Source organism: Lynx rufus, unplaced genomic scaffold (genome assembly GCF_022079265.1).
Source record: "Lynx rufus isolate CCGP_SWC_20201006 ecotype Redwood Valley unplaced genomic scaffold, mLynRuf1.p SCAF_9, whole genome shotgun sequence".
In the NCBI taxonomy this organism is placed as follows: domain Eukaryota; kingdom Metazoa; phylum Chordata; class Mammalia; order Carnivora; family Felidae; genus Lynx; species Lynx rufus.
This window is the reverse complement of record NW_025814897.1, coordinates 82210202-82223812: the sequence shown is the minus strand read 5'-3', so window position 1 is coordinate 82223812 and position 13611 is coordinate 82210202. Positions and strand designations below refer to the sequence as shown.

Genomic DNA, 13611 nt, shown 5'->3' with positions numbered 1-13611 from the left:
TGTTTCTTTTTCTATGCGAGAATAGCATTTTGTTTACCATCTGAACTTGAACGATTCCATTTCTTAGATGAACAATGTTTTCCACAGGACCTTGACAGGCACGAAGATAAGCAGCATATCCAGTAATTTGTGCCAAGAACAAAAGATGCTTAGGACTTTGTAAGTTGGGTCCCTCTTCCCTTCATATACTTTTTCTTTTATGTACTTCACGTATATTGAGTTTTATTTTGGGTCCGCTATTTTCATTAGCTGATTTTAAGGTAGAATTATGTCTTATTTGTTCCCTTTATGGAAATGAGCAGGTGTTTTAGTGACCCAAGGGTAGGTAACGTTTATTTCAATTTGGTTTTTAGGGTTATGTATATGTCATACATCTTGTGACTTTGAACAAAGTAAAACCAGACTAGTCTCTTCCTTATATTTTTCTTATCTGGGCTTTCTTGCCCTTAATTCTAGATGCCCTGGGACTGTCAGCTCTCCACCTCTTTCTGTTTTATCCAGAACTTAAGCAGAGCCCAAATCTTTCTTGGATCAGGAACCAATTAAGCATGGAGCTTTCCAAAAAATTTCAACTACCCTGGAAAGTAAGGAAGTAAAAATGTCATAAGAGCAAACAATTAAGTTACTAAGTTGTTAATAAGTATTCAGGGGAGAGAGATAGTAACAAAATAAGTGACTGATTGATTAAACAAATCATTAAATCATGTCACGGAATATCAAGCACAGTGATCACTATGGAGGAAACACTGCAGTGGGATTAAGTGAGAGTTAACGAGTCCCTATATTTGGTTTAATATACATTTTTTTGAAAATGTGAGTTATGCATACCACTCCTCTTAAAGCTTTATAATTAACATAGAAATTATTTATGGTATAAACAAAATTATAAAAATATAAATTAAAAACCACATAAATCTACCACTTAGACATAATTTTGATATATTTTCCATATCTGTATATTTTATATGCTTAATGTTTTTAATAGTTTTATTTTAAAATTTTTAAAAATTTTTGGGGCGCCTGGGTGGCGCAGTCGGTTAAGCGTCCGACTTCAGCCAGGTCACGATCTTGCGGTCCGTGAGTTCGAGAGTCGCGTCAGGCTCTGGGCTGATGGCTCAGAGCCTGGAGCCTGTTTCCGATTCTGTGTCTCCCTCTCTCTCTGCGCCTCCCCCGTTCATGCTCTGTCTCTCTCTGTCCCAAAAATAAATAAACGTTGAAAAAAATTTAAAAAAAAAAAAAATTTTTTTTTTAAATTTTTAAGTGTTTTTAATATATTTTATATTGTCTGTACTCAACATTATATACTTCAAGTTTGCAATCTTAAGCATGTTATATCACTCTAGAAACTTACAAGTCTTAGAAAAAAAAATAGATGATTTTCTTCAGGCATCTGTCTTTATTACAGATCTTAGTGCTGTTTTCAATACTGAGTACAGCTCTTTTAATTTAGTATTCTGATAACACAGAATTAATTTGTTAATTTTCATTGTTTTAAGGGACTTGTCTTACAACAATATAAAAGACCTTCCAAGCTTTAATGGTTGCCATGCTCTGGAAGAAATGTAAGTTGGTCTTGAACTTACTCTTTTTGCTGTGGTTTATGGTTGAGTCATTGAACATTTCCTATTTTAAATAATGGCTTTACCATCAGGAAATTAGAAATATTAAAGAAATAAATGCATATAATCAGGTATCCCTGTGAATAAATGTCATATTGTACTAGTTGTGGCCATACAACCAGCATTTATTAGGTACTTACCAGGCATTCTATGAGACAGTACAGCGGGAGGGCTGTCTACACACACAAAAACAAACAAACAAACAAAAACTCTTCCTGGTTGTTGAGGGAAATCAAACCCAGATACCCACTGTGTACCTGTAAGTTTTGATGGAAATTGGTTGGGAGATGGGGAGAGGAAGGCACTAATTCTCCCGTCACTGATCCCTTTCTTTACCTTTCCTGTAGCCTTCTCTCCATGGTACTTGGTATGGTTGTACTGTCTTGGGTCCTTTTTTACCATGTTGTCTTCCTGCTCTCCTGAATGGGGTTGATAAGGAATTTAGCTAGTGTACATTAACTCCCAGCATAAATTGGGATGGAATACCAATTAGTCTAACCCTTTCATGTTATTGATGAGGAAATGGCAGTTCTCTTACTTTCAACAAAATCAAGGTTATTTATGAATGAGTATTTAAACTTAGACAAAGTTTAAGAAATGTTATCTTTCAAAATTGAAAATAATTTTTCTCTTTTTTCCTTCATTTTTTTTCCTTAGTTCTTTGCAACGTAATCAGATCCACCAAATAAAAGAAGGTACATTTCAAGGCCTGATATCTCTGAGGATTCTGTAAGTTTCTCTTTGATTATTAGAAACAACTAAAATTTTTGTCAAGTTATAAATTAATCTATCATTATAATTCTCATGATAGATATACTTAAAGATGTGATTTATTATGTGTAAATGTTCAAATTTTACCACGTGGTACTTTATAAATGATCTAACTTTCAGTATTTTTTGCCTTAGCTGATTTATGCTGTTGTATGTTGGTAAGTGAAATGGTGTAATGTATACAACCTGAGAGATGGAGCTTGTTGGTTTCCTAGTCACAGTGATGAGGTTTGCCAATCCATTAGAGCAGCGGGTAGGCAAACTATAGCTTGTGGGCCGGGTCCAGCCTGCCTTCTGTTTTTGTAAATTAAGTTTTATTGGAACACAGCCACGCTCTTTTAAATGTTGTCTAACACTGCTTTAACCATACGATGGCAGAGTTGAAGAGTTGGAGTAGAGAATATATGACCTAGAGGTGAAAATATTTACTACTTGGCCCTCTACAGGAAAAATTTGCAGACCCTCACACCGGGGTATATATCATAACAAATATAGCTAATGTGCAACAGACGCACTCATTTGAAAAGTATATTTGTAGTTGAGTGTATATTTGTGCCAAGTTTTCCATTAAGCAGTTGGTGATATAGAGGTGGCTAAGACAGGCCTTGTCCCTGTATTTATAGAACATTAGTGCAGAAAACACAATATGCTAAAATAGTGAATATTTTTAAAATACAGAACAAATTTGAAAAATTGAAGGCGAAGTGAAATTACATATATTGATTCCCGTCTTCCAATAGATCCCAGTAAGAAATAGAAAATAATTTCTACTACAAAGTATTTTATTAGAGATTGGGATCTTTTCTTGTGGCTGACAGTCTTACTGTGTGTGGGTCTGGGCAGTAGCGAGGAAGGGATCTGGCTCCTAGCTGCAGTCACTTGTAGAGCACCGATAAGCGACAACAGTGAAAAGCTGGCCCTTTTTTTGATTCGAAATCACGTTTGCCGAATTGTCCTGTTATCCGGGAGATGTCTTTAAATTTCCCTTAATGCTCAGTTTAAGTGTGGTTGCAGATTATTTGTTTTATTAATTCTGCGATATCAGAATTTCTCAGGGTGTGTTTCTGAATACAGTACAGCTCTGGTGTTGATATGATTTTTATTTCCTGCTTGGGAAAGAATGATATCTGAAGCCCTTCTGGAATGCTCTTGTTGACATATTGATTATTTGTCTTCCCTCAGGGCCTTATCACTGACCTTTGAGAAAGCAAATAGTATGAAACCTGTTTTTATTTTCAGCTTTGTCAGGAGCTGAGTTTTTCCTCACCTACTTAATAGTACCAAAGGTTATATCATATCATTTATATTTTTGAACTGGTACCAGAAGGATAAGGTGGAGAAAATTCACAACTGTTTTGAAACAGGTGCCAACTAGAATTATTGCTCCGTGGAACCCATTCCAAGAAATAGATTTTTGTGAAGGAGAAGAATTCAACATAAACATGGAGTTGTTGGGCGAGATTAATAAGATTTATTATCTTATCAGGGATACTGTGACTACCTCAAATACCAAAGTATAGTCAGAGTAACTGCAGTTTGAATTTATTTGAAAAGATTAACATGTTATTCTTATAATTGCAGAGATCTGAGTAGAAACCTGATCCATGAAATTCACAGCAGAGCTTTTGCCAAGCTTGGGTCAATAACTAACCTGTAAGTTGATGATTTTATGCAGTAATGTCCTGAAAGTAATAGTCTACAGAAACTTGTGTTTTGGCATTGTCCTATCAAAATATTTTTTTCTGTTTAGTTGCTCCCTTGTATAAATGCTAAAGCCACAGTGATATAGTGACACCTTCTAGGAAGGCAAGATGAATGCCAGAACTATTGTTTCGGCACGCCTGAACTTCCTCTTAGAGCTCTAGTATTTATGATGTTTACACATGTACAGAGGTTTTTGTGTAATTTGCATCTTCGGAGTTAATTTAAAGTCTCATTCACATTTTAGAGATGTAAGTTTCAATGAATTAACTTCATTTCCTACGGAAGGCCTGCATGGGCTAAATCAGCTGAAACTTGTTGGCAACTTCAAGCTACAAGAAGCCCTAGCAGCAAAAGATTTTGTTAATCTCAGGTGCGTTTTTGCTTATTTTCCTTTTTTGTTGGGGTTATGGTGCACCCCTAAAATATAGAGTAGGCTAGTTTTGGGCTGTGGTTCCCAGATTTTCTGGGAGGCTATAAGTTAAGAGTATTTTCTACCTCAGTCCTCACAAATTTGGTAAAAAAAAAAAAAAAAAAAAAAAAATAGAACATGAGCATTATACCTTAGTTTTTGAGAACATGAATTTCCAGCCCTTGAGGCTGTCAGGAGATAATGTAGCCATTCATCAGACTGGTTTTTTATACAGTAGATTTGTCATGAACAATGTGGGGAGAACCACATAAGTGTGAACCTACAGAAAATTGATACAGAGTGTAATACTTCATAGAGATATTTGATATAGTAGAGACAAGGCTTGGGGATATTACTGTGGGAGAAGAAAATAAATATTTTTATTACACTTATGTGAACAAAGTAAATTCATTTAATAGTGTAAAGTCGCAAATGATCTGGGACATTAATATGAAATGAAACTACCAGTATCCTATGATAAATTAAGCATGGTAAATTCACATATAAAGGGAGTCTGATAAGATTTCACTTTAAATTGCGGTATTACTCCTAAATTGTAAATATGGTTTGTTTTAAATTCAGCTTTTAAAAGCACATCTTATATGAAAAGAGAAATTCATGGTGTCACCTACCCGAGTTCTTTTCGCAGATGAGGAAACTGAGGCCCAGAGAGGCTAATGACCAGTTTTTAAAGCATGTGACAGTTAGGTCTGACTCCTAGGGCACTTAAACATTGAAATACTTTTTACAAAACAAAAGCATGTCTGTGAAGTTGTTCTTCAATGTAGATTTTGCAATTTTCTCCAGGTCTTTATCAGTACCATATGCTTATCAGTGCTGTGCATTTTGGGGTTGTGACTCTTATGCACATTCAAACACGGAAGATACCAGCCTCCAGGACCACAGTGTGGCAAAGGATAAAGGCGAGTGCATGTACTTTTTAAAATAGAATGTGCTTTATGGCATTAATTCAAGTCTCTGTTATTGTAATCATTTTTGAAGAATAAATAGGAAATATGTGAGAAAACGGCATAGACTGTGTTACTTGCATCTTTAGTATGTTATTAAGCCTCATGGAAGCTGAACTCAACTCATGTACAAGAGAGAAGATTGCAGGAAAGTATGGTTCTTTTGAACTGCATAAAACTGGAATTAAGCAGTTTACGTTATCTATTCAGGTCCCACGGGTGCAGCGGGTGTCACGAGCAGTGCAGAGAATGAAGAACACAGTCAAATAATTATCCACTGTACGCCCTCCACAGGTATGCCCAACACATTTTGCTGTAGTGTCTTGCTCTAAATAAACATTAGGCACATAGAACTAAAACTTGGGGGCGGGATGTGATTTTTTGTAACAGGAGTGGTGCTAGATGATCTCACAAGGCCTTCTGCCTCAAGCGGTGGTCTGCATACCAGGAGCTTAGGCGTCCCTTGCAGAATCTCTGTCCCAGACTTATTGACTCAGAGTCTTCGTGTTACCTAGTTCCCTGGAGGGTTATGCGCATGCAAAATCGAGAAGCACTTTCTGAATGCTTCTTTAACTCTAGCGACCAGTTCTAGGACTTACTGATCTGCAAGGATTTTTAGTGTAACCTTTTTTTTTTTTAATGCAACTTTGATTTTCCTTTTCTTTCTCCTTTATTTCATTGAACTTCAGTGGGCTTGGGAAAGTTACTAAAATGAGACCACATATTTGGTTGTGACCATAATGTTGGACTCTGCCTTATCTATCAGGGAAGATAGATTTGGAATTTTACTGTAAAAGAAAAAAAAAAATAATTGGCTAACTGGTGTGCTATGAAGTAGAATTTTTTTTAATATAATAACATGGGATGATCTGAATATTGAGTTTATAACTCAGAATCAAAAGTATTATGGACTTTCTAATGATGACTGCTGAATTGTGAGCTTTTTAAGGGGCTGTGTATGTATTCTTTTAATACTTAGCACAGTGCCTGTGTTGAGAATGAGCTTAAAGTGACCAGATGAGCAAATGGAATTGGCAAGAATCGTTTCAGCATAGGCAGTGTATATTATCTAGGTTCTGAATTAATTGTTGGAAGTTAAGAGAGTGGAGCTTGCTCACTGGCCTGATTGGGGTTCTTGTATTAGAGAATGTGGATAAGGAACTGACAACCCAATGAGAAGGGAACAGCTTTGTTAAAGAGGAGACTAGACCTGAACAGGCAGGGATTCCATTTCCTCTACACTGAATTTAAACCTTAGTCAGGAAGAAAGTTGGTCTAAGATTCCTCCCCACTCCCCCCACTGCGGTAGAGTTACACTGCGGGCTTGACTCCCCACTCAGCTGTAGTAACACACAGACCCCCATGTGCTCACGCAGAAGCAGGAGTAGCAGAGAGTGGGATCCATCTGTTAGAACTGGAGGAGGCAGCCAGTTTTCAGACAGTGACTGGGTGGAGCCTGCTTCCCAGGGGAGAGTATCTCTACCTACCAGACACTTCCAAAAGGAAGTCCTGTTCTCTCAGGTCAGATGAGCTACTTCTTCTTCCTTGAAGGAAGATGAGTTCAGATACAGAGATAAAGGTGGAAGCTTCCTCCTAACATTTCCTAAGGGGGTGGGGGGGGGGAGGATAAAAATTTTTTTAAGTTTCTTGTGATATTTGGAAGTCAGATAGATATAAATGTTGCTGAGCTGGCTTGTAAGGTCTGTGAATGTCTCAGCAATTTAAAATGTGGGATGTATCAAAGTTCATGACAGTTCAGAAAGATACATCAGAACATGTGTTTTAGGCAATTGTAATACATAGTTTTCTTGAGCTTTGTAAACAAAATTTAGTTTTCCTTTACTAATTTTAAAATAAAATAGTTGTCATTTGTGACATAACTAGCCCGTCAAAGTACATACAATTTAGTTACTAAATTAGTTCTTGCAATTCTAGTTTAAATTTCACAGGGTTTTATTGGATGTGGCTTTGTATGAATAGCTAACATCAGTGTGGTTTTGCCCTCACTCTATTTATTGTCTTATTGAATAACTTTTGTCAGGTCTATTGAACACTTTGATGTCTCAATTTCTCTGGATGGAAAGTGGGTATAATTATACCTATTTTAATCTGCTTCATCAGATTGCCCTTGAAAGCCACATATATACATGTACATACATACACATACATAATTTCTAAAAGCTGTATTGGGACTGGGAAGGAGGAAGAAAAGGACCTAGGGGCACCTGGGTGGCTCAGTTGCTTAAGCGGCTGACTTAAGCTCAGGTCGTGATCTCACGGTTCGTGAGTTCTAGCCCCGCATTGGGCTCTGTGCTGACAGCTCAGAGCCTGGAGCCTGCTTCAGATTCTGTGTCTCCTTCTCTCTCTGCTCCTCTTCCGCTTGTGCTGTTTCTCTCTCTCTCAGAAATAAGTAAATATTAAAAAAAAAAGAAAGAAAAGGACCTAGTATTTATAGAAGTCCACCTCTGTACCTAGTAACTTTCTTGCGTATCTCATGGATGTAATTTTATTTAAGCTATACAATGCTATAAAATAGGCATTATTGTCCACAAGTGAGAAAATGAAATTTATAGAGGTTTAAGTTGCTTTCTTAAGGAGGAGTAGCAAGTTATGAACCCCATATTAAAGCCTTAGTTTATCTAATTCCAAGCCTTCAGTGTATCAAGTACTTATCATGTATGAGGCACTGTCCTATATATATATATATATATATATATATATATATATGCATATATATGCATTTGGTATGACGTTACCAAATATTTAATAAAAGAATTTAAAGTCAGTTATTTTTATTTAAAAAATTTAAAATATGCCTCAGTGGTAGTAATTTTATTATTATTTGTTAGCTTTATTTATTTATTTTGAGAGAGAGAAGGAGAGAGAGAATTCCAAGCCGTGTCCGCATTGCCAGCACAGAGCCCAATGCAGGGCTCAACCCCACGAACCGTGAGATCATGACCTGAGCCAAAACCAAGAGTCTGACGCTTAGCTGACTGAGCCACCCAGGCACCCCCAAATCAGTTATTTTTAAAATAGCCTAGTCCAGTGACTAAAATATCTAAGAAATAGTCATCTTTTCAGTTTGGTTCAATTCAGTTGTAGCAGCAGATTTAATTATGCTAGATTAACCATCCTTATTTTTCTTGCAGTCCAGAGCGTACAGGAATATGGTGTTTTCTAAATTGTCTTTTATTTCTCTCTCTTGTTTTAGGTGCCTTTAAGCCCTGCGAGTACTTACTGGGAAGTTGGATGATCCGTCTTACCGTGTGGTTCATTTTCCTGGTTGCAGTGTTTTTCAACCTGCTGGTCATTTTAACCACATTTGCATCTTGTACATCACTGCCTTCCTCCAAACTGTTCATAGGCCTCATTTCTGTATCCAACTTATTCATGGGAGGTTACACCGGCATCTTAACTTTTCTGGACGCCGTGTCGTGGGGCAGATTTGCTGAATTTGGCATTTGGTGGGAGATTGGCAACGGGTGCAGGATAGCCGGGTTTCTTGCAATTTTCTCCTCCGAAAGTGCCATATTTCTATTAATGCTGGCAGCTGTCGAAAGAAGCTTATCTGCAAAAGATGTCATGAAAAACGGGAAAAGCCGTCGTCTCAAGCACTTCCGGGCTGCTGCCCTTCTTGCTTTTCTGGGAGCTGCAGTGGCAGGCTGTTTTCCACTTTTCCACAGCGGGGAGTATTCTGCCTCACCCCTCTGCTTGCCATTCCCCACGGGAGAAACGCCATCTCTAGGATTCACCGTAACCTTAGTGTTGTTAAACTCCCTGGCGTTTTTATTAATGGCCATCGTCTACACAAAACTGTACTGCAACTTGGAAAAGGAGGACCTTTCAGAGAACGCACATTCTAGCATGATTAAGCACGTTGCCTGGCTCATCTTCACCAACTGCATCTTTTTTTGCCCCGTTGCGTTTTTCTCCTTTGCGCCGTTGATCACTGCGGTCTCCATCAGCCCTGAAATTATGAAGTCTGTCACTCTGATCTTCTTCCCGTTGCCCGCTTGCCTGAATCCAGTCCTCTATGTGTTCTTCAACCCAAAGTTTAAAGACGACTGGAAGTCACTGAAGCGACACATTACCAAGAAGAGCGGATCGGTGTCAGTGTCCATCGGTAGCCAGGCTGGCTGCGTGGAACAGGATTTCTACTATGACTGTGGCATGTACTCGCATTTGCAGGGTAACCTGGCCGTGTGTGACTGCTGTGAGTCCTTTCTTTTGACAAAGCCAGTGTCCTGCAAACACTTAATAAAATCACACAGCTGTCCTGCATTGGCGGTGGGTTCTTGCCAAAGACCTGACAGCTATTGGTCCGACTGTGGCACGCAATCCGCCCACTCTGATTATGCAGACGAAGAGGATTCCTTCGTCTCAGACAGTTCGGACCAGGTGCAGGCCTGTGGACGAGCCTGCTTCTATCAGAGTCGAGGATTCCCTTTGGTGCGCTATGCTTACAATCTACCGAGAGTCAAAGACTGAACTGGTGTGTTTGTAACTGTTTCCCCCATCGACCAAAATCACAGCATTTAGAGAAGAACCCTGGTCTGACCTTTCATCTGGGAAGCACTTCTGGGATCACTGCCTGGTGTGTCACTTAGAAGGAGGAGAAGGGGGGCAGTTGATTTCTGAAACCAGACGTTCTCAAGGAACAAGTGCCTAACCTGTCAGTCAATGGAAAATGCAACGTGCAAGCAATGTGTGGTCTATTTGGAACAAGTTTATAACTTGAAAAATTTTATGTATATCATAGCAATATCATGTTAGGTTTTCCTGATCCATGATAAGCAGATTTATACCAATTTCTGAACTAAGCACAAGGTGAACAACAGCTGTTAATATTTTTTTAAGAATATTTTAAAATGTGATTTTATGTAGCTAAGAAAAAGTCTTGCTAATTTTACCTAATGGTTCATCATTAATCTCAGGACAACTTAACTGCAGGGCCAAAAAAGGGATTGTCTCCCAGGTAAAACTGTGAGAACAGAAGAGTAGGCATCTCCTGATTGCATTTTCTGGTCCCATCTTTCACACAACAGAATCATAAATTCTGTTTAAGTGATTTATAAACCTAAAACCTGAAGATGTTTTTAAAACAATATTAACAACTGTTAGATTTTAAAAGAATAGCTGAACGTGTGTTTTCAGTGCTCACGCTTCGCTGTGGTGCAAACCCAGTAATTTTGCCCTCAGTGTCTTGTGACCACACTAGGAAAAAGTAAAGGACTCATTGTTGTGTGGGTTTGGTAGATTTGGCTAAACTACTAACTGATATGGGATTTTAATAGTATCTGAGGGACTTGATGGCTCTGTGGAATGTTCTCGTTAAAAAACATTTCTTAGTATCATTGGCTGAACCGACATTTTCCAAATTTGTTGGTATGTTATCTACATATAGTTTGAATTACGCAGAAAATAAACAGTGGTAAATTATTGTATTAAGTTGGAAGAAATTGGGAGTAATTATGACACAAAGCACTTATAATTATTTCTTAGTGAGCTGGATTCTCCTGAACCTGTGCTGTTACATGGTAGCTTCCGTACATTTCCCCCTTACTGTGATTTAAATACGAAAGAGCCTATGCTACAGTTCAGATACTGTGTCCTTGTGAGATAAAACAAATCTGTCATTTAAGAAAAAGAATAAAGCTTAGGCCTGTGTCTTTAACAATTAAAAATTTTACTTGATTCTTATCTATGGACTTTTGACATGTCACTATGTGGAGTCTTAAAGTTATAAATGTTTTTTGAACCATATGCTAAATCAATAGCAAACCCACTGCCATATTAGTTATTCAGGATATACTAAAAAACATTAAGCTAGTTTGCAGTTTAATAAACTGTATATAATGTGCATATAATGAATTTTTATCTTATGTAAATTATTTTTAGAACACAAGTTGGGAAATGTGGCTTCTGTTCATTTCGTTTAATTAAAGCTACCTCCTAAACTGTAGTGGCTGCCAGTAGCAGAATGTTAAATTGTGGTTTATATACTTTTTTTTGCCTTGTAAATAGTCTTGGTTGTACATTGTCAGTGTAATAAAAACAGAATCTTTGTATATCAAAATCATGTAGTTTGTATAAAATGCGGGAGGGATTTATTTACAGTGTGATGTAATTTTGTAAGGCCAACTATTCACAAGTTTTTAAAGTTGCTATCATGTTTGTTTATTTACACATCTGATAAATATTAAATCATAACTTGGAAAAAAATCTAGCTAGAAGTGTTTTTTCTCCAAAATTCAAGTTACCGAAAACTTCACATTTCATTTAAAACATAGAATAGCAGATACCTCAACTATGTGGTAGATTGTGCTATACATGTAGTGGGAAACACTATTGCATCTTGAGTCTGAATGATAACTCGTGGAAAACAAATTGTGAAATTTAAGAGACTACCATTAATTAGGTCTTTGTTTAAAAGCAAATGATTGGGGATCCTAGCTAGCTTAGCTGGTGGAGCGTGCAACTCTTCATCTCGGGGTTGTAAATTCAAGCCCCACCACCTTGGATGTAGAGATTACTTTTTTTTTAATTTTTTTTAATGTTTATTTATTTTGGGGGGGGGCACAGTGTGAGTAGGGGAGGGGTAGAGAGAGAGAATCTCGGGGAAGCTCCATGCTGTCAGCACAGAGCCTGATGTGGGGCTTGAATTGAACTCACAAATGGTAAGATCATGACCTGAGCTGAAACCAAGAGTTGGACGCTTAATGGACTGAGCTACCCAGGCATCCTGGATGTAGAGATCACTTTAAAAAACTAAATAATAAAAGCAAATGATTAGTAATCCTTCATGACACCAAATGTAGTCAGTTGCCCAAATGCTTAGCTATAAATATTCACAATCATCGAGCCCTAATTTTACAGACGAGAAAATAGAGGACTTGATGAAATTTAAGTGAATAGCTAAATCCTACACAACAGATAAGAAACCAAACCAGCACCCAATTCTTCTTAATGTGAGACATCAGCTTTTGGTTTTGTTCATTTGTTTTAAACTTAACTTTGTGTCTGGAATTTCCATAACAAAAAGAATAGTATAATTACCCTTCCCATCACCTCAGCCTTCACCCCAGGTACCCATCACCCAACTGTGGCAATTATCTACAGCACATGGTAAATCTTGTTTCATCTGCGTCCCATGCACTAACTCGCTCTAATCCATCTGCCCCTTGGATTATTTCTTGTCGTCTATTTACTTATTTTGAGAGAGATGGAGAGCGTAAGCAGGGGAGGGGCAGAGACAGGGACAGAGAGAATCCCAAGCAGGTTCCACACTGTCAGCTCCGAGCCTGAAGTGGGGCTCAAACTCATGAACTGCAAGATCATGACCTGAGCCGAAATCAACAGTTGGACGTCTAACGGACCGAACCATCCAGGCATCCCTACCCCTTGGATTATTTTGAAGTGAATCTAAGACATGTTTCATCTGTAAAGATTTCAGTATGTCCGGGGATAAATTTTTAAAACTTGCCTAATTATTGCTACAAGGCTAACTGGTAATGGTGGTTATTTTTGTAACAAAGTCAGATAGGGATTTTTAAGCAAAAGTTACTCTTGTACGAGGTTACAAAGTCAGCAAAAAATAAAAATTTATCTCAACTGTACCATGAAAGTGAAAATGAGTAGTAAGTAGAGAAGTTACCAAAAACTTAAGGGGTGGGGGGAGGCCTTCTTTTGAGCTTATTTATACATGTATATATAATTCTACCAAACTTGATTATGGCTTCTCAGTCACAGTAATGACAAGGCACTGTAAGAAAGGAGACCACAGGACTCAATTATGTTCAAGCCCCAGCACCAATGCCATGGATCTCTTTGGTTCATTATCTCCAGTGTTGCTACAGCACAATGCAGTAGATGGTCATTATGACGATTCTCAAGACATCAAGGGAAGGACATAATTTGTTTAGTCAAACATTTTGAGGAGGCAGAAACGTATGACATTTTAGATTCCTATACCAAGAGGTCAAAGTGGAAAAGTTTGGAGTTTAAATGACACAATTTATCATTTTCCGTTTTCTCTGTCAGGTCCTATGCCAGAAACTTTGAGAATTAATGACACGCTAATGACTGGGAGACAGGTTACCTCCCTGTTACAAAGGAGTAAGTTAGGAAAGCCCAAGAG

The 13611-nt window shown here is 37.8% G+C and overlaps 1 protein-coding gene across 1 annotated transcript in view; it reads left to right on the top strand.

Annotated features, from left to right (window-relative positions):
- LGR4 (leucine rich repeat containing G protein-coupled receptor 4) overlaps positions 1 to 11683 on the top strand; it is a 47274-nt gene extending 35591 nt beyond the window's left edge. Inside the window, exons 10-17 of the mRNA XM_047072339.1 lie at positions 88 to 159; positions 1497 to 1562; positions 2277 to 2348; positions 3972 to 4043; positions 4339 to 4464; positions 5311 to 5426; positions 5682 to 5765; positions 8686 to 11683. Of these exons, the coding sequence (XP_046928295.1) occupies positions 88 to 159; positions 1497 to 1562; positions 2277 to 2348; positions 3972 to 4043; positions 4339 to 4464; positions 5311 to 5426; positions 5682 to 5765; positions 8686 to 9962 (1885 nt within the window). The 3' untranslated portion in view covers positions 9963 to 11683. The remainder of the gene's footprint in view (positions 1 to 87; positions 160 to 1496; positions 1563 to 2276; positions 2349 to 3971; positions 4044 to 4338; positions 4465 to 5310; positions 5427 to 5681; positions 5766 to 8685) is intronic.
- Positions 11684 to 13611: the final 1928 nt, after the last annotated feature.